Source organism: Girardinichthys multiradiatus, chromosome 1 (genome assembly GCF_021462225.1).
Source record: "Girardinichthys multiradiatus isolate DD_20200921_A chromosome 1, DD_fGirMul_XY1, whole genome shotgun sequence".
Taxonomy (NCBI): domain Eukaryota; kingdom Metazoa; phylum Chordata; class Actinopteri; order Cyprinodontiformes; family Goodeidae; genus Girardinichthys; species Girardinichthys multiradiatus.
The window spans coordinates 39,995,891-40,016,734 of record NC_061794.1 but is presented as its reverse complement, the minus strand read 5'-3'; the positions used below and the strand labels follow the sequence as shown (position 1 = coordinate 40,016,734).

Below are 20,844 nucleotides of genomic sequence, written 5' to 3'. Positions count from 1 at the left end.
TACTTTGAGGTTGATTTCTGCTCTCCACTGGTCGAAGAGGGATCAGGTCTGAAGAAAAAGGATGGGAGGGGGATCACACTTCCGTGATCAAATTAAAGGAAAAAACGGTAATTTCTCATCCGCCCAGGAGGGGAAAAGATGAACTGTTAGTCGATTGAATAACAAGGAGGAAAACTCATCTCCTTGGACATAGAACCTCTGTGGGTTTCCACCTGCGCCGGGTGTGGGCGTGGTCTTCGATCGGTAAATAAATCTCCTGATCTTCTCGTATCAGACAGATTTCCAGCTTTCAAGCTCTTCCAGGAATGGCCTTGTGGAGCAAAAGTTCGCCTGCGAGCCTCCAATACGCTGTCCTGTGAGACAGGCGGGAAATGGCAACGAAACTCTTCTGGGTTTTACACTCTTGGTGACGTAAGAGCTGCAACGTCTGTTGTGTCAAAATGTGCGACCAAAATGGATGGCCCCAACAGTGTGTGCTCATAAAGGCTTGTACAGACTCAGCAACAACAGAGAAAACTACTTGTTCACTCGAGTTACCAAGAACAATAACACAAATTTGTTCTCGTTAGGACATTTCATCCCTGACATGAAACTCAATCCTGCTGCAGGATACATCAATGCAGTAACTACACCCACTTCAAATTTTGGACCAATCACACCATAGTTACTGGACATCACAGGACCGCACAAAATAGTGCGGTGAGAGAGCCAAAGAAAAGAGAACACATTTTAATGTTTTGTAGTGGCCTTTGAAAAGGTGTTATGAATCTCTAAGTAACACTTAAAGCCACCGAGGTATAGAAATGGCAGCATGAACGTGTACTGCATTTGTTTAATGATTGCTTCTAATGTTTAAATGTGCTTCCTTCATTACTTAGTTTTTCACATATCAGATATTTAGATAACAATATTGCAGTTTATACATCGAAATAAGGTCCAACAAATATCTTATCTCTACAGTAGTGCAATGGTCAAAAGCAGTTTGGTCTTTCCCACCACCAACACGTTTCACCTGTTTGAAAGTTTCTACCTTCAATGCACGAAAACTGTGACACACCGTGGCTCAATGAGGCTCCAACAGAAATTTCAAGCAATAGCTCTGCTACCAGGGGCATCAATGTGTGTCCCCTCTCCACACATATTGACACCCCTGATAAAGATATTTTATTGCAGCATAATGTCACTGCAAAATAAAAAAAATTCACCATTTGTTTAGAAAAAATTGGTTTTAACAAAATTCCTGGTCTACTGTTACTGGGACTTCTTACAATTCCTATAAATCTAATTTAGCTGAAGCATTTGTGTCGTTTATATTTTGATCAGACTGTCAAGTAGGACTGAAACTTAATAGGATAAATCTTGATAAAGCAATTATTGAAACATTTGTCAACTAATTTAGTAATCAAATAATCATTAACTGGAGTATACAGAGACTATAAAACATGCCATTGGCTGAAAGAACAACCTACTTAGAGCAGTAATTAAGCCAAAACTGTACAAAAAGTTTATATATTTTGCATTTAAGATGAAAAGCCTTATTGGTCTGTAAATATACTCTTTCCAGCACTCCTCGAGTGGCATAGCTTTAGCTTCAAATAGTTTTAGGTTCAAATTCTGTAAAAACTCCCCTATTAAGCACCTTATGTATCAGATTATTAATTGAACAATTAGTCAGCAGATTAAGCGATTAGCAAAATAATTGTTAGTTGCAGCCATACTGTCAAGGCACTTGACAGTACGGCTGTAGTATTGTTATCCCACGATATCCTGTTTTCCTGAGTGTAAACATGATGTGATACAAAGGCCAATTTCTCTTAGCCAATCTTGAAAATGGCAAAGACAAGAGAACATGCATTTTAAGTAAGAGGGTTTTGATCTTCACAAGTCAGCAAAAGGCGACAAGAAAATAGCTACTCACCTAAACCTGTCCATACCTATAGTCAGAGCAGTGATTAAAAGGTTTAACATAACTGGGACTGTGAGAAGAACCCAAGTTTATTTTTTTTTAACCACACACACTGAGGAGGATGGTAGGAGAGGTAAAAATCACCAAAGCTCAATGTTTGAAAACTGTAAGAAAGGAGTTGCATCTTGGCCTCCAAGTCTCCATTACAATGTATTTCAAGGCTTTTTCAGTCTTTATCAGGGGTGCCAATAAATGTGAAGGGCACCTAATATGATAGGTGTAAGAAAATTAACAATTACACCTTTATTTGTACTAGAAACTGTCAAACCATTGTGCTTTAGGAATGTATGCTGAATATTACGACTAAATGTTGACATGCTGACAGTTACCTCGCGAATTGTTAGGAATGTTTAGATAGCTTTTTGTTTTTACTCATATGTTTTTGCGCATGTCTCTATAGAGAAAGTTGAGCTGATACAAGTTCTCAAGCATTAATCAGAAAATGTTGATGTTTTGTGTTCTGTTTCCGCTCACTCCAGTGTTGTATGAGATCTACAAGCCAGACAGCAAACCCCTCTCCTTGATGCTCCCAGTAAACTCATCTGTTCAAGAGGTGATGTCTGCAATAGTTAGAGCAGATGGAGATCATGTACTGGTCAAAATGAACTCCAGTGGAGGTGGGACTCTTTCCTTTTTTCCCAGTATTTATATACACTTTAAATACACATCGAGCATAAATAATATGTATTTATTTCACGTAATATATAAATATAAGTATTTATATTTATGTAATTTGCATACAGAAAGAGTGCAGTTAAAGCTAGATTCAACTGCCGTCTACACTGCACTGGGTCTCAACGAGAGACTGTTCATCTGCACAAGCAGCGAAGTGGAACAACTGGTGAGGAATACAGGTCCTTCTCAAAATATTAGCATATTGTGATAAAGTTCATTATTTTCCATAATGTCATGATGAAAATTTAACATTCATATATTTTAGATTCATTGCATACTAACTGAAATATTTCAGGTCTTTTATTGTCTTAATACAGATGATTTTGGCATACAGCTCATGAAAACCCAAAATTCCTATCTCACAAAATTAGCATATTTCATCCGACCAATAAAAGAAAAGTGTTTTTAATACAAAAAACGTCAACCTTCAAATAATCATGTACAGTTATGCACTCAATACTTGGTCGGGAATCCTTTTGCAGAAATGACTGCTTCAATGTGGCGTGGCATGGAGGCAATCAGCCTGTGGCACTGCTGAGGTCTTATGGAGGCCCAGGATGCTTCGATAGCGGCCTTTAGCTCATCCAGAGTGTTGGGTCTTGAGTCTCTCAACGTTCTCTTCACAATATCCCACAGATTCTCTATGGGGTTCAGGTCAGGAGAGTTGGCAGGCCAATTGAGCACAGTGATACCATGGTCAGTAAACCATTTACCAGTGGTTTTGGCACTGTGAGCAGGTGCCAGGTCGTGCTGAAAAATGAAATCTTCATCTCCATAAAGCTTTTCAGCAGATGGAAGCATGAAGTGCTCCAAAATCTCCTGATAGCTAGCTGCATTGACCCTGCCCTTGATAAAACACAGTGGACCAACACCAGCAGCTGACACGGCACCCCAGACCATCACTGACTGTGGGTACTTGACACTGGACTTCTGGCATTTTGGCATTTCCTTCTCCCCAGTCTTCCTCCAGACTCTGGCACCTTGATTTCCGAATGACATGCAGAATTTGCTTTCATCCGAAAAAAGTACTTTGGACCACTGAGCAACAGTCCAGTGCTGCTTCTCTGTAGCCCAGGTCAGGCGCTTCTGCCGCTGTTTCTGGTTCAAAAGTGGCTTGACCTGGGGAATGCGGCACCTGTAGCCCATTTCCTGCACACGCCTGTGCACGGTGGCTCTGGATGTTTCTACTCCAGACTCAGTCCACTGCTTCCGCAGGTCCCCCAAGGTCTGGAATCGGCCTTTCTCCACAATCTTCCTCAGGGTCCGGTCACCTCTTCTCGTTGTGCAGCGTTTTCTGCCACACTTTTTCCTTCCCACAGACTTCCCACTGAGGTGCCTTGATACAGCACTCTGGGAACAGCCTATTCGTTCAGAAATTTCTTTCTCTGTCTTGCCCTCTTGCTTGAGGGTGTCAATAGTGGCTTTCTGGACAGCAGTCAGGTCGGCAGTCTTACCCATGATTGGGGTTTTGAGTGATGAACCAGGCTGGGAGTTTTAAAGGCCTCAGGAATCTTTTGCAGGTGTTTAGAGTTAACTCGTTGATTCAGATGATTAGGTTCATAGCTCGTTTAGAGACCCTTTTAATGATATGCTAATTTTGTGAGATAGGAATTTTGGGTTTTCATGAGCTGTATGCCAAAATCATCCGTATTAAGACAATAAAAGACCTGAAATATTTCAGTTAGTGTGCAATGAATCTAAAATATATGAATGTTAAATTTTCATCATTACATTATGGAAAATAATTAACTTTATCACAATATGCTAATATTTTGAGAAGGACCTGTATTTGTTTTTTTTTACACATTTTATGCATTTTTTTTTTTATGTGAAAAGCAGAAGAAGTCATGCCTTTATGCACTTATTTCTGCTTATTTTTCTTAATTCCTCACCCTGTTTCTTACAGCGGCCCCTGAAGGAGCAGCAGGGCCCAGAACAGGGAACAACTGACCTCATTGAGCAGATGAGCTCCAAAGACATTGCCACAGAACTGACTAACTATGACTGGGAACTGTTTACAGCCATGCATGAGGTAACAGTGCATTTTTTCACAAATATCACATTTCACAATAAAATATAAACTACTTACTGAGGAACAAAGTGGAGAATGTTGTTAACCACCCATGGAGAGCTCCAGTTGTTTGCCATGAAAAGTAAAACAATCTGTGACATCACCTTTTCCTTTTCCTCAGCTCTAAACCTGAAAGCTTTGCTGTGGGTGACTTCAAGGCTCTTTTCTCTTTATGTGATCGTGATGAATTGTCCCTGTTTCTGCAGGTAGAGCTTGTCTACTACATATTTGGTCGCCATAAATTTCCAGGTGCCACCACGGCTAACCTGGAGCGGTTTGTGCGCTACTTTAATGTGGTCCAGTACTGGATTGTGACTGAGCTGTGCCTCTGCGAGGATCTGGTGAAACGAGCCATTCTGCTGAAGAAGTTCATCAAAATTGCCTCAGTGTAAGAGTCAGACACAAGAAAGCTGTTTTTTGTTCTTTGGTTTGTTTTTAGCAGTTGATGGTAAAAACGGTTGATGGTTTATTTTTATAGGAATATCATTTCACTTATTTACTCATGTCTATTTTGGTAAATCATTACAAATTTTGGCTGACTTTAAAACTCGACCCTAAAACTAAACAGATTAACACCTAACGTGATGTCCTTTTATTTTTGCACTGATAATTTTTCAATGCGACAGGAAACATTGTGACAGCAGCTTTACTTACTTACTTACTACTTATTGGTTCTTGCAATTTAATTGCAGAAATTTAAAATGATTGACAATCCCAACAGCCTTAGGAGTGCAGGACTACTTCCTAAAATCCTAAACATACCGGCATATTGAAAACTGCAAACATTTTTGCATTTTAATACCATGTACTAACCCTATTTTCAGAAGCATTAGTAGGGATTCTAGTAAGCACCAACAATTTTAGCTGTAATTGGTTCATTTATATATATATATATCTTAACTATCTTTACTAAATCCTTTTTGATTTATTGAGATAAAGAAAGACACTTATTGAATGGTTAACTGTTAATTGTATCATTCTGGAAACATCTAGGATCAGCAAATTAACCAGACAGATGCTGGTGTCAGAAAGTGGGCATGAAGGAAGCATCTGCACAAGGTTGCATGAAGGTTTTCCTTCTTTGAAAAAAATGATGTGTTATTAAAGGAAATATGATGAAAGGCAATGTAAACATGTCCCCAAATTTTTGATCGATACCAGAATCAAATTCTGCAATTGTTTATGTTTTTTCTTAAAACATTTTAAGTTTTCTGGAGATGTTTTTGTAAATTAATCAGGCATTATCCCAGCGAGCTGTTTACCATCAACCTTTGGTTCCACTTAAAGATGCTCTTTACTCATGCTTGTCTTCAGGTTAAAGGAGCAGAGAAATCTCAACTCATTTTTCGCTGTGATGTTTGGTCTGAGCAACAGTGCCGTGCAGAGGCTTTACAAGACCTGGGAGGTGAGCAGACATGATGATAGTTCATGTGTCATATTTTTCTAACAAAGTGTTTTATATTAGCTTATGTGGCTTTTGACTTTACCTTGTAGAGAATACCAAGCAAAACTAAAAGAATCTACTGCGTTTATGAGAGACTGATGGTAATCTACATATTCTCATATCAATTCATTTTGCCCTATGGTCCAGATTAGTCTGTAGTGTGCATAGAACCTTCTGGTATTCATCCTTTCTCTGGTTCTGTTAGGATCCTTCACGCAACCACAGGGCCTATCGACTGGCTGTGGCCAAACTCAGTCCTCCTTACATTCCCTTTATGCCTCTGCTCCTGAAAGGTAAATAGCACCGACAATCAGCCTCCAAAATTCAATGATGTCTTTGACTTAAGAATGCTGGTCTTTTTTACACAGACATGACATTCATCCATGAAGGCAACCCAAACTACGTTGACAAACTGGTGAACTTTGAAAAAATGGTACAGCTGGTTTATATTTATTCCTTCTTTATTGTATTCTGTGAAAATATTTGTCCAGCTGTGTGAGCTGGGACTGAAATGTTTTATCTCCTTCTAATCATAGCGAATGCTTGCCAAGACAGTTAAAATTGTACGAGGATGCAGAAGCCAACCTTACGGTAGGTGAACCATTGATGCTGTTGTGTGAGCAACATTGCACCATTCTAAGGTCTCACACATGTAACCTGTACACTGGAAGGACGTACTTTCATATATTCTCTTTCTGCTTTGCAGTGCCTTCATCACCACAGAGGGGCCTGGCTGATCGGATGTTTCTGGATGGTCCTGCTGCTCGATTATCTACGTGTAAGATGCATCTGCAAAATGTTTCCTTTTGTAGTACATTTTCCCTAAAATTCTTGAATACAGTTATTACAGTATACACCCCTTGAACGTTTTTAACAAATAAAAATCTGAAAAGTGTAATGTGCATTAGAACTCAGCTGCTTTTAGTCTGATGCTCCTAAATAAAACCCAAGTTTAAATCAGGGTTAAGTCATAAAAAATATGATAAGCGTTTAACAGACAACTAAAAACGAAAAGAATATGGCACAGTAGCAAACCTACCAGGTCGAGGCCGTTCATCTCTTCTGACAAGCTGGGAAGGAGAGCATTAGTCAGAGCAGCAGTCAAGAAGCCCATGATAACTGTGCAGGTCCTGCAGAGCCACAGCTTAGGTGGAAAAGTCTGTTAACAAGACAACTACAGTTCTGCACTCCATTAATCTGACCTAAATGGAAGTTACGAGAATAAATTCATTATCGAAACAAAGCCATAGGATGCCCCTTTTAAAGTTTGCCGTAATTCATGTAGGGGACATCTTGAAGAAGGTGCTCTGGTCAGGTGAGTCAAAAATTCAACTTTTTGGAGTACAGGTCCTTCTCAAAATATTAGCATATTGTGATAAAGTTCATTATTTTCCATAATGTCATGATGAAAATTTAACATTCAAATATTTTAGATTCATTGCACACTAACTGAAATATTTCAGGTCTTTTATTGTCTTAATACGGATGATTTTGGCATACAGCTCATGAAAACCCAAAATTCCTATCTCACACAATTAGCATATTCCATCCGACCAATAAAAGAAAAGTGTTTTTAATACAAAAAACGTCAACCTTCAAATAATCATGTACAGTTATGCACTCAATACTTGGTCGGGAATCCTTTTGCAGAAATGACTGCTTCAATGCGGCATGGCATGGAGGCAATCAGCCTGTGGCACTGCTGAGGTCTTATGGAGGCCCAGGATGCTTCAATAGCGGCCTTTAGCTCATCCAGAGTGTTGGGTCTTGAGTCTCTCAACGTTCTCTTCACAATATCCCACAGATTCTCTATGGGGTTCAGGTCAGGAGAGTTGGCAGGCCAGTTGAGCACAGTGATACCATGGTCAGTAAACCATTTACCAGTGGTTTTGGCACTGTGAGCAGGTGCCAGGTCGTGCTGAAAAATGAAATCTTCATCTCCATAAAGCTTTTCAGCAGATGGAAGCATGAAGTGCTCCAAAATCTCCTGATAGCTAGCTGCATTGACCCTGCCCTTGATAAAACACAGTGGACCAACACCAGCAGCTGACACGGCACCCCAGACCATCACTGATTGTGGGTACTTGACACTGGACTTCTGGCATTTTGGCATTTCCTTCTCCCCAGTCTTCCTCCAGACTCTGGCACCTTGATTTCCGAATGACATGCAGAATTTGCTTTCATCCGAAAAAAGTACTTCGGACCACTGAGCAACAGTCCAGTGCTGCTTCTCTGTAGCCCAGGTCAGGCGCTTCTGCCGTTGTTTCTGGTTCAAAAGTGGCTTGACCTGGGGAATGCGGCACCTGTAGCCCATTTCCTGCACACGCCTGTGCACGGTGGCTCTGGATGTTTCTACTCCAGACTCAGTCCACCGCTTCCGCAGGTCCCCCAAGGTCTGGAATCGGCCCTTCTCCACAATCTTCCTCAGGGTCCGGTCACCTCTTCTCGTTGTGCAGTGTTTTCTGCCACACTTTTTCCTTCCCACAGACTTCCCACTGAGGTGCCTTGATACAGCACTCTGGGAACAGCCTATTCGTTCAGAAATTTCCTTCTGTGTCTTACCCTCTTGCTTGAGGGTGTCAATAGTGGCCTTCTGGACAGCAGTCAGGTCGGCAGTCTTACCCATGATTGGGGTTTTGAGTGATGAACCAGGCTGGGAGTTTTAAAGGCCTCAGGAATCTTTTGCAGGTGTTTAGAGTTAACTCGTTGATTCAGATGATTAGTTTCATAGCTCGTTTAGAGACCCTTTTAATGATATGCTAATTTTGTGAGATAGGAATTTTGGGTTTTCATGAGCTGTATGCCAAAATCATCCGTATTAAGACAATAAAAGACCTGAAATATTTCAGTTAGTGTGCAATGAATCTAAAATATTTGAATGTTAAATTTTCATCATTACATTATAGAAAATAATTAACTTTATCACAATATGCTAATATTTTGAGAAGGACCTGTACATGCAAAACTTTTATGTATGGCAGAAAGCTAAAGAACAAACATCATCCTAAACACATTATCTCCCTGGTTAAACATGGTGTAAGACATATATAGAGACATGCTGCAAAGGACTAGCAGCAGTAATTGCAGGGAAAAGTGGGTCTATGAATTGTTTAACCCAGAGGAGCTTAATTCAAATGCAGATATTTGTCTGTCACATAAAACCCCATTAAAATATTCTGAGGTTTGTAGCTGCATTGTGAGAAAATGTGGCAAGGTATAGTAGGTGTAAATACTTTGTCAAGGTACTGTAGTTTCTCCACAGCCTTTCTGGTGTGAGTTTAAATTTGTAACCTGCTTGAATATTTAAAAATGGTTTTCTCCCCCTCTTACCCAGATTCCGACCATGCCCTCCCCCTGCGCACTCCCAGCAACATCCGACACTACATTCAAAACCTGAAGGTGATCGACAACCAGCGGAAGCTCACGCAGCTATCGAGAACAATCGAATGCTAAGACACCAGCTTCTGGATGTAGAAAGACTTTAAGTTTATATCTAAATCAGAAGCAGAAACTGGATTCCAAGGATTACCTAAACTTTTACAATCACCTGATAGAATGGATCTTTCTGCAGTTCACAGCACAGAATGAAAATGTGCAGCATGCATAGTAATGACTTCAGTGCTGAACCACAGGACAGCTGGGAATGTTTTTACCAAACATGCCTTACATCAGCCCATAAAGGCAATGTACTAACATGTAGTGTGTTGCTCTATATCTGCTGTAAATGTTTCATTTTTTATACGACATGTTGTAATCTACATGCTGTGGAAAATCCAGTTGACAAGTCACACAACACACGCTACTCATCTGTACCACAAATAACCTTGGCTTTTTAAGCACTTGTGTATTCCCTTTTAAAGTAATATATTGTATTATAAATTTGGGCAACAAGGCCACAAACTGACATGCACATACTTTCATATGATGTTTTCCAAATAAATTATTTTCCAAGTTATGCATACCCAATGAGGTTACACTTTATTTTAAATTATTTTTTTTTTATTATTTAAAGTACAAACCAAAGCAGGTAAAAACAGACCTTCCACCTGGCACAAAAAAAGTCTCCCCAATATGGGGTGAGAAATTTCTCAACCAATCAGTCAAAACTCTCCTTGTCACAAATATGTACAACTTATTTTAGAATGTCCTGGAGAGAGAAAGTGGATGAAGACATAAAAAAATAAAATAATTACCAGTGCCTTCTCCTGAAGTAACAATGGAGGACAACGTAGAATGGTCCTGTCTTAGACAAATTTAAGGAAATAAATTTCAAAAAAGAATGTCTAAGATGAAGGTTTTAGGTCCATAACTAATGGAGCTTTTCTAGTCCAGGTGGACATAAATCACCCTCTGATCAGGATGCATTATGAGTCTAGTGAGGGAAAAATGTGTTCAACACATGTTAACTGAAACGGTTGTGTTTGAACAGCTGCAAAAGCAAAGCATGTAAATGATCAAACTATGCAAGCCTATTCAAGCATGCTAATGGTGGCTTTGTTTCAGCATCAACCTGTGTTATAAAAATCTGTGGGATAGTGAAGGAAGTTCAGAGCAGTCCAGTGAAGTGATGAGTATATCAGGAGTTGGGGAAAGTCTTTTTAGATTCCACTCTATTAGCAGTGACAAAGCAAGTTAAACATAAAAACAAACAGAAACCAACAAGGGATTTAGTCTACGTCCTCAATTTCTGATTTAAAACAGACATCAAATAAAAGCAGTGATACATTAAAAAGAGTGAATATAAATATTGCACTTCCAAACATTGTGTAGTTCCCAGTGCCTAGTTGTTATCCCTTTGTTTGAGGTATTTATGCTGTTATGTTTAATATTAATACAAACTGTTACCCCAATTATCTCAAGCTACAAAGGACTAGGCAGTGGGAAAGGTAATAACCATAAACACTCATGAACAAAAAAACTTAAATATATCATTCTCACAAAACCATGAACACATGGCGTCACACGTACACACAAGCAACCCTAACGCTAACCCACAGACATGAAGTATTTACATTAAGGCACATAAACCTGCGCGAAGGTCCATCTTAATAAATTTAAATATCAGCAATTTATTTAATTCAATTTTAAAAGTAAAAAGCAGTGATATATTTAAAGGAGTAATTTCTGTTAATTTTGATGATTATTATATTTTTCAGAAAATTTGCACATTACATAAGACTAATAAATAAAAAAACATTATTACTAGAGAAATGTTATCTTATAGCCATGCCATAGTCTATGCAATTATGAGGAAGACTGCTGAACATTGAGGATGCTTAGCTAACACTGACACTCTCCACATGGAGGGTAAGCCACAGTCATTGATTAAAAAAAAAAGGTGGCTGTTCACAGAGTGTTGCATTTAGTAGCCCTGAGAGGGTTGTGAAATAAAATAATACATCTTTACGAGTATCATGTTTTAAACCAAATTGCTGAAATAAATGTACTTTTTGCTGATATTTCAATTTATTAAGATGTGCCTGTATATGACAAAAGAAACAAATACAATGAATTATATTGTTCAGTCCCTGTAGCCTTTTTTTGGTAGTGGGATTATGTCAGCTGTGTCTCATTCATTTTACTCATTTAAAAAAAAAGAAAAATACAGTATCTGATTCAGCAACACACTGTAAGCTGAAATAGGATCCATCGTTCTTCAGCCTCCTGCCAGGGCTACATCAAGGCTGTCTGTCCTGTCTTTTTCAGTTTTCAACATGCTACCATGGCCAACAACTCTGATGTGCTTTACCCTATAAGCATCACAACCCAAGCAGAAGACAAGAGAGGACCACGCTGCTTCAACATGAGGTTCCACAGGTCTGTGGTGGTTCCAGTCCCATCCCAGTTAACTAACGCCACTATGCCAACAATGGCAGCCTGAAAACACATACAGGACTTGGACAAAGTGATCAGTAGGAGTCAAAGTCAAATCTCAAAGGAAGTTCAGTCAGTCTTTGGTGTATTTGGAAAAAAATATCAGTAGATCTCCTTTGAGTGCAAAAAAATAAAAAATACAAACACTGTCCACCAACCTGAGGCAGAAAGTGATCACTTCCATGTACAGCTGAGAAACATCCATCTAAAGCATTTTTAATACCCGCTTTTCCTGTTCAGGGGTTGCATAGTAGCGGGGATGCACCCCAGCGAGAACTGAGCTGGAAAACGGCAACGGCTCGCACAGTTTAAGGTGTAAAAACAGGGTCTAACAATTCATTTTAGCTTTTACACAGGTTATCATGTATCTTTAAATGTAATGCACCCTGGATCCTGCTAATCAGTTTTCAACCTGAAAAACAATCCTCTCTTGAAGGCAGCAAACATATCCAATCATTAGCACCAATATGAAGCAGCTAAACAGGTCTTCATCACAGACATCTTCAAAAGTAAACCTAACATGTTCCTGTATGCACAGGACAATGACAGCCTGTGTGCTTGTTTTTGCTCTATAGTCTAAGATTTGTTTTTAGGCACAGAGATAAGTTCTGTTTGACGACAATCCCAACAGGGTAAAAAAAAAAAGAGATATAAATAAAAAAACATTCATTTGGCTTGTAGATTCTTGGGTTTTTGTCTTCCTCTAGTGCAGCACAGCGGAGTTCCAGTAGTCTCTTGTTCACGCAACTCTGATCCACGCCACATGTTCCGTTGTGTTTCTCCATCGCAATCATTGGGCCAGATATTGTGGTTCTGGTAGTTCAGTCAGTCAGTTAGGCCTCAGAGGCAGCCTGTGGTTTGAGTTGGGCTTTCTCCATGGCAGTGCCGTAAGGTAGAGATCGCTTGAAGAAGCCAAACTGCAAGGAGATAAAAATCAGACATGTGGAAAATTAGATGTGAACACACTCCTGATCATCTTATACACATGTTCTTCAAATGTGATCCTATTTTAGACACTGAAAACCTAAAACTCTTTAAAGCACAAAACAAATAAATGATAGTCAGCCTCTCAAAAGAATTTTCTGACACAAAAAAAGAGCCTTGGAGCCATTACCATATATGGATTATCACATAGCATATCGATAAGCACAGAAGGGTGGGATTTTCAGCTGCTTCTTTTCACTTTGAGTTGTTTTCACAACCACTGTAAATCTTGTGAATATAATGTAAATTTGGTAACACGGTTGTTGGAAAAAATGGGGGTACTGGCCTGTTCATGTGGGCATTAGAGTAACAATGTTGGTTAGAACTTGAACAGAAGTTATTTCTTCCTGAATGTCAGAATTTGTGTTTTTCTAGTTCGTGTTTGCCAAAAGCCCTGTCCAGGGTGTACCCCGCCTCTCGCCCGTAGGCTGCTGGAGATAGGCACTAGCTTCCCCGCGACCCTCTATGGAATAAGCGGTAGAAAATAACTGACTGACTGACTGTTTGCCAAAAGTGGTTTTTCCACACTCCCAGAGGTTTGCAGGCCAAACTCCTGATTTCTCCTGACTCCTGACAATTCACCATGTACATTTTGCTTTATGAAGTCGCTTTCAAGCTTCAGACGTTTTTGTCACTACTTTTGTCTTAGCTTTTGTTTTATGCATTGTGTTATGCACTGATGCTTGAGTTTAATGCTACATAGTTGACATTATCACTCTTTTGCAACTTTCAGGTGTGCTCTTAACTGCCTCTTCCTTTCTTTAACGTATTTTAATTATTTCTCATATTCAGATATGGAACTTAATATGGGTTAGGGTTATAAGTATGTGTTTCAAAGCCCAAACACAAATGAAATAGGCTGAAAATGGTGAAATATACCCTTTAACATATCTCAATAGCAACAAAGTGATATTTCAAACTCCTTTTGCTTAACTGAATCAATTACCCTGTAAAGGACGTAGATAAGGAGAGCCAGAAGCAGTAAACCGGCCAGGATGGCCAAGACGATGATCCACAGAGGGACTGAGTTTTCAATGTCTGGCTTGTTCCAAACTATTGGGGTCACCACCTGTGGAGGACAAGACAGTTTCTCAGCTTAAAATAATCCAGCTGAGTAGAGTAGTCCTTTTAAAGACAATACATACCTTTTTCTGACCACTTGGATAGTGTTTGGGTGGAATTACATATGGCATCTTTTTTACATTGAATCTAGCCAGACATTCCATCACATATTGCTTGTAAGCTCTCTGAAAAGACAAGCATAAAAAACACATTTAAAATGTATGAAGTACATAAACGCTACACAAGGTGGTGACATAGACCATAGAAAACATTTTCTATTTTAGTATTCCAATCCTTTTAGTGGTTCTAACAGATACTGATTTCCCAATAGATCACACGTATCTCATGTTACTATGTGCAGCAGTTGATAAATGCGGATGCAAATGTAGCGCAGATACCAAAGCCAAGAATAACAAAAAGAAACTGTACAGCAATCTGTAGCAATCTGCAATTCCAGAAAACAACAATTTTGTTCCTTTAGGCAAATATGTGAATCTACACAGTGTGGAAGCTTATTCAGATCCATTGCAAATGCCAAGTGAGCATGAAAAAATGTGTTACAGAGTTCTGCTTTTGATTTGTTTGAGGTTTTCACTTTTGTTTTTTTTGTTTTTTAAGCTTTAAGAAATTTGCTTCTTAGATCCTGCCAAATCCTGACATGAGAAAATACACAAGAACTAGTGGGATGTATTTTCTGGCACTTTCCTCTGCTGGAAACACATGTTCATGTATGAAGAAGGCAGTTTGAATGGCAGGGTTGTTCTCCCACTGACCTCAGTGAAGGTCTCAGCCCAGACGCGTGAGCGCATTTTGAGGATTGCGGTGGTTCCCTTCTCCAGGAGACCCACGTTGCACTGGAGCGTCCAGCACTCTACATTGGAGCAAGACTTTGGGAAAAAAGAGAATGTTGTACTAAATAATGATCTCCACAAAAATGTCCCACAACAGGACAAGCTAAAGTAAATGCAGGTGAAATTTTATAAGGCAAAACTAGTAATAAATACAGTCATAATGCTTCAGGACACATAAATGTAACAAAGAGCCCAATGTTATTATCCTAATTCCACGCCTGCTTCAAATTAGACCGAAGGAATGTCATGAGACTGTAAAAATGCAGCATGCACAACTTGCCACATTATTGCCCAACCATTAAACCCAGCCCATTTTTCTCAAGACTGTAGAATACACAATCTTTATTAGGTCTCAACAATGCAGCTGTAATTTTTTACAACATGCACACACTGTCCTTTAGTGCCTATGCTAAAGCTAGACCCCCCCCCCCCCCCAGCACTGGGAGGTTTTGTTAAGTTTCCTACAGGAAAGCACTAGTTTACTTATTACACCAAGCAGGGAAAACCCAAGAGAGGAGTAGCGCAAACGCCCAATCCCTTTAGTCTCAGACCTAGACAGACCTAATGAGTATTGAAACAGACAGGCAACAGATCAGTTCACTTCCTCTTGGTGGAACTGCTTGATGCCTGAAGCAGCAGGGCCACACAAGTCTGAAAAAATACATCAACAGTTAAGGTTGCCTTGCAGCTTCATTTTACAAATTCTTCATGACAGAATTTTGCATGAGGGGTGTTCCCATAATTTAATTAAATAAGATTTTGAACTGACATCATTGCTGCCTTATACATAGACAAGCTTACACTGACAATCTAAATTTAACCCTGAAAACATGGTCCTCTACCGTGCCCTATCTCTGGATCCAAATCAGTTTAATGAGACACTTCCTTTGCCCCTTCTTTTTGCCAAGTATCAGGAAATTTCTCTCAGCTTAGGTTATCTCAGCTAATGCAGAGATAACCTACACACGGGCTGTGTAAAAATAGCCCATTAATGGCATTGGTGACTGATTGGAGTGAAATTTAGAAAACTAATTCAAAGTTGGCTGGAGTCATTTTTAGAAATGGTTATACAAGGCTAACAGCACAATCGATTTATGGAAGACAAAACCAAATTGCTACAAAAAAATATAAGCAATGTGTCCAAATCAGCTGTCTTTGAAATGTAGGACTACATCAAAGTTCTTCACATTAAACAAATAGCTAGGCAGTTCCCACCGAGAAGAGGCGCAGGACACGCTGGAGGGACTATGTCTCTTGGCTGGCCTGGGAACGCCTTGGGCTCCCCCCGGAGGAGCTGGAGGAGGTGTCTGGGGAGAGGGACGTCTGGGCGTCTCTGCTGAGTCTGCTGCCCCCGCGACCCGGTCCCGGATAAAGCGTAAGACGACGAGTACGAGTATGACGAGTACGAGTACGACGAGTACGAGTACGACGAGTACGAGTACGACGAGTACGAGTACGACGAGTACGAGTACGACGAGAACGAGTACGACTACGAGTACGAGTACGACGAGTACGAGTACGAGTAAAAGGACTTTTAGGTTCATTTTTCAGGGTTTTATAATTGTAACATCTTAATAATGTTTTAACATTTTAATGTTTAGATTTGCCTCTTCTGTTTGCACAAAATAAATATAATTATTATAAATATAATTGTTATTGACAAAATATACCATAGGAAATTATTTGTCTTATTGTTTTATTAGCTTAGTTCAGCATTTTAGCATTTTTTGTTGGCCTCCCTGCCTCTTCTTTTTAGATTCTGTAAAGAGCTTTGTAAATTCAGATTAAATGTGATTTAAAAGATTAGCATGGTGTGCCGCAGTGACGCAGGGGTAGGTTTAATATACAGCAATGAATACTTGCACCTTCCGTACTTTTTAGCACGTGTTTCATTCACTTTCAATGTGTTGATCCCTTCTGTTGCTGAATTAAATTGGTCTAAAGTTAGGAATGCTTCATGCGACTGCAGCAGAGGCATCAACCTAGTCTGACTAATTACATTTATGTCTTTCCTGGTTTATGTTTAAGAAAGTTCCAAATGTTTTGAATTTGGAATGTGGATATTAGCATTACAGCATTGCATCTATTGTGCCCACTCATGTACCAATCACCACCAAACATTCAGAAAACATGCAAGATAACCAATGCGCTCCAAGACCATCAAAACAACAGATCTTAAACTCTTTTGTCAAATTCTTTTTTTTTAAGTTTTTATTATTATGGCGGTTAGAATCAGCCCTTTGTGCTTTTAGCCTTGCTTAGCTCTTCAAAAACAAAGCAAAAATCCCACCCGATGTCTCCCATCTTCGCAGGTTTAATTGCCACAGATAGACCAGTATGTGCCCTCTGACCTCTCTTATTTAATGGATTTACACTTAATTATCCAGTCTCCTGAGAAATGCCTACACAGAGCTTTGCATCTATTTATCAGCATTAATCTTAAATCAATTTTGGGCTTTTAATGATGTGAAAGGATTATAAAGCAAACATCAATGACTTTCAAAAATCTTAACATGGGGTCAAAATTATACAGCTGCTCCCGTTTTCAGGGGTCGACACAGCAAGTCATTACAACTTGCACACAGACTTGGCAGAGTTTTTCCACCAGATGCCATTTTTGACACAATTGGGGTTTGAACCTGGGCCCCCATATGAAAACCTTGGACTAGATCACTATACCACTCACTTTCACAATTTCTTCTACTAAGTGGCAGTTCTTCTCACAGTATCTTACCAGGTTCGTCAAATGAGCGAGCTGGGTCTTGTGGACATCCCTCTTCTCAACATGATGCTCATCAGCCTTCAGTGCCAGAATGGGAGACTCTGTGGATATGTGCTGGAGCTGAAGAAAGCCACAAACATATAGCCACTGATTAGTTCAGTATATTTACAAACTTCAGCTGAGGAGCTTCTGTCAGTGTATGGCCTAATGTGAGCATGACCCTGAGGTTTTTTTATAATAAGTCAGAAGCATGTGAGCACTCCCCTCTCATGCATTCCCGTGGAAATTCACCATACTTAGTGATTCACAAGGGAAAAAGAACATTAGGTCACAGCTAAGATGGATGACACCCTCATATGCCTGCTCAACATCTGTTAGGCTTCAAATATAAACAAAAACAACTGCATGGAAATGTTTTGCCAACAGATTCTTAGAGGCTACTACTTGGAAAGGGGGTGTTGGTGTATGCTGAAGATGAGTGAGTGTGGTGCTTGGATGAGGTGGTTCTTCGAGCTGTGAGCGTAGGGAAGGGCTGTAACTTCAAAGCAGCGGTGGGGTGAGTGTCATGGGTGGGGCTGGGAAGCTAGGAGGAGGAGGTGGATGTGGTCAAAACCTTGGTAATCTGGGTGCAGAAGGATCTCTAATTTAGCCCCATTTGACCCAAAGAGGTGTGCATGTGCATGCGAGATGCTCACTTTGAGTTTAAGGTGGTTCATGTTTTTGTCCGTGGTGCAGTTGATGGGACCTTCTGTGAAGAGCTCAAGCGGGTAGAGGAGAGAGCGACCCTGGATGCGGAGAGGGCAGCGCAGCTCCAGTAAGGTGCTACTGATCCGACTGGGGCCATTGTTGACAAGCTGGAAAAATCAAGCAAATAAGAGCTTGAAGAGTTCAGCATCTTCAAGTAAAAAACATGTATTCATTTTATTTTGAACATGTACTTTGCAAAGAGTTTCACGATCCACTCAGGTGGACTATACATGTGACAAGAAAATTAATAATGCTATACATTGAGTGAGAAGTAAAAAATAATGTGAAAATATTGCAGTTAAAATAATTTGGATATATGGGCATGGTGCTGGTGGTGTAGGGGTTAAGCATGCGACCATGTGCAGAGGCTATAGTCCTCGGTGCGGCTGTTCCGGGTTTGAGTCCCGGACCCCGTGACCTTTGCCGAATGTTTCTTCCCCCTCTCTTTGTCTCTCTTTCCTGTCTACCTACTATAGGCCACTAGTGCTGCAAAAACAAATTTATTTTTAATTATAATAATTCGGATATATATTTGACAATTTTCTAACATTGCTGAGTGTCAATAAAAAAATCCCTTATCTCTTCTACTTGGTTCTGTCACATTCATCTTCAGACCCTGTCTGCTAAACTCTGTATTTTAGCAATGAACGTTTCAACTAAATGTTACAGTGTTAATAGCATTTAATAAAGGAAATGAATAATAAAGTCATCAATGAACACAATGATATACAACCCCAACTCTTATAATATGTTAGTACAAATGAAGAACACAAAAAACAAGGCCGCCACACTATAACAAGGTCTTTGTTGGGCCTTCCAATTTGATATTACCTACTTTTCTTCCTGAGCTATGTCAGGACCCTAAGCTTCCTTAGCATCTTTAGTTTGGTCCGATTTACAAGCTCCACTGGCACTACAAATAGTTCATCCCAATCCTTCCTTTTCTAAGAGATATTTATAGGTACCTAGCATCATCTTCAATTGATTTTTAGATCCACTTCCCTACCTACAGGTCTTTATGTCATGTACTGCACTACAGTTTTACAGATACTACATATCAAGTATCAAGATACTAAAAAATAACCAAAAAATGTTTTGGCTTCAAAAACCCTGTAAATAGAAGCCCTTACCGCTGTTACTGGTAGTATGGAAAACAAAGCCAGTGATGCATGATGTCCACTTTAAGGGACAGAGAATTACAAATGTTTTAGTGTGTGGTTGTTAATGGATTTGTTTTTACCCGTGAGGGTCTACTACTATAGAAGGTAAGATATGTTTGCTGCATTTCTGGGAGACAGCATGTATGGTTGAGGAGGTTTCTATGTAGTTACACTGCCTGGCTAGTAGGTTGCAGTGTATGGAGCGACACACAAGAGTTCAATGAAGTGGCTCAAATGCAAGTATCTCTTCAACAACCACAGACATGAGCAAACACATTTTAATAGCTGTCCATTGTAGTGATGAATATGCATGAAAGTGTAATGTGACAACCCCTATTTTTGTTTAAAATCGTATTTATAACTGGGCTGAAGAATTTGTATCTGATATGGTTTTCTAATGTTTAAATTGGTGGTAGAGCACAATCAAAATCTTTGTGCAATCTGGAATCCATTTTCTTTCCTTTTCTTTCTTAGAATGAACAATGGAATCTACTTTCAAACCCAATCTATTCAGTTCCCAATGAGTGTGTGAAGATAAGAGTGTGGCTGATTACCTCATAAATGTGTTCCACAGCAGGCCCGACATCCTGTTCCACCCCGTAGTTTTTGGGCACTTTCCAGTTGGCTGGTGGAAAGAAGACCTTATCTGGCCGAGACACACTTGAAAAGAGAAGGAGGGAGATCAGAGCATGTGGACGGAGGATCTGGAGACTGAATAAAGTCCCAGAGGTACAAATGAGAGAATCCTTAATGCTGAACTCACCCCTGCAGGATGACATCAGCCTGGACCACCACCTCCGGGTTGTAGTAGACAGCTTCACTTTGGGAGTTATTCTCATTTTTACTGTGAAAACAAAACCAAGAAAACATTCAGATTGGCTGATAATGGAGTTTAGATCCATACTATTAAATCAGAATCAGAAAATATTATAGAAACACAGTGTGTTCAAAGTGTACCTGCGTATCTGCAGGTAAAACTGGACAGTTTTGTGGGTGTCCTTGAGACGTGGCACCGTGAAACGAAGACCCGCCCAAAGCTGTGAAGGTAGAATGTAAATATAAAGACCATAATTTACAAACAGAATCAAAACATAGTAAGGACTTTTGTTATTTGAGACAGTTCTTGGAAATAAGTTATTTGGAAAGATGAACTACCATTAGCAAGAACTGCTGATTGCCTTGCTCTTTTTCAAGCTCTGAATAAATATATCTCAACTCTCAACTCTAAAGTCCCTCTTTAGGAGCTACCGAGTTAATTTACATCAAGCATCTTCAATCAAAATCTAAA

At 39.7% G+C, this 20,844-nt stretch overlaps 2 protein-coding genes across 6 annotated transcripts in view; one reads left to right on the top strand and one right to left on the bottom strand.

Moving 5' to 3' along the window:
• rapgef3 (Rap guanine nucleotide exchange factor (GEF) 3) overlaps positions 1-10,122 on the top strand; it is a 54,499-nt gene extending 44,377 nt beyond the window's left edge. For all 5 annotated transcript variants that reach the window (XM_047362578.1, XM_047362568.1, XM_047362573.1 and 2 more), the window contains 11 exons: positions 2,446-2,583; positions 2,710-2,807; positions 4,548-4,673; positions 4,919-5,100; positions 6,027-6,117; positions 6,207-6,257; positions 6,362-6,449; positions 6,525-6,589; positions 6,693-6,747; positions 6,863-6,934; positions 9,491-10,122. In XM_047362578.1, the coding sequence (XP_047218534.1) occupies positions 2,446-2,583; positions 2,710-2,807; positions 4,548-4,673; positions 4,919-5,100; positions 6,027-6,117; positions 6,207-6,257; positions 6,362-6,449; positions 6,525-6,589; positions 6,693-6,747; positions 6,863-6,934; positions 9,491-9,609 (1,085 nt within the window). In that variant the 3' untranslated portion in view covers positions 9,610-10,122. The remainder of the gene's footprint in view (positions 1-2,445; positions 2,584-2,709; positions 2,808-4,547; positions 4,674-4,918; positions 5,101-6,026; positions 6,118-6,206; positions 6,258-6,361; positions 6,450-6,524; positions 6,590-6,692; positions 6,748-6,862; positions 6,935-9,490) is intronic.
• A 15-nt stretch (positions 10,123-10,137) lies between these two features.
• The window catches only part of itga5 (integrin, alpha 5 (fibronectin receptor, alpha polypeptide)), a 50,562-nt gene continuing 39,855 nt past the window's right edge, over positions 10,138-20,844 (bottom strand). The window contains exons 22-30 of the mRNA XM_047362547.1: positions 20,514-20,593; positions 20,320-20,400; positions 20,111-20,216; positions 18,345-18,503; positions 17,662-17,769; positions 14,850-14,963; positions 14,160-14,261; positions 13,961-14,083; positions 10,138-12,947 (exon numbers count right to left, since the gene is read on the bottom strand). Of these exons, the coding sequence (XP_047218503.1) occupies positions 12,864-12,947; positions 13,961-14,083; positions 14,160-14,261; positions 14,850-14,963; positions 17,662-17,769; positions 18,345-18,503; positions 20,111-20,216; positions 20,320-20,400; positions 20,514-20,593 (957 nt within the window). The 3' untranslated portion in view covers positions 10,138-12,863. The remainder of the gene's footprint in view (positions 12,948-13,960; positions 14,084-14,159; positions 14,262-14,849; positions 14,964-17,661; positions 17,770-18,344; positions 18,504-20,110; positions 20,217-20,319; positions 20,401-20,513; positions 20,594-20,844) is intronic.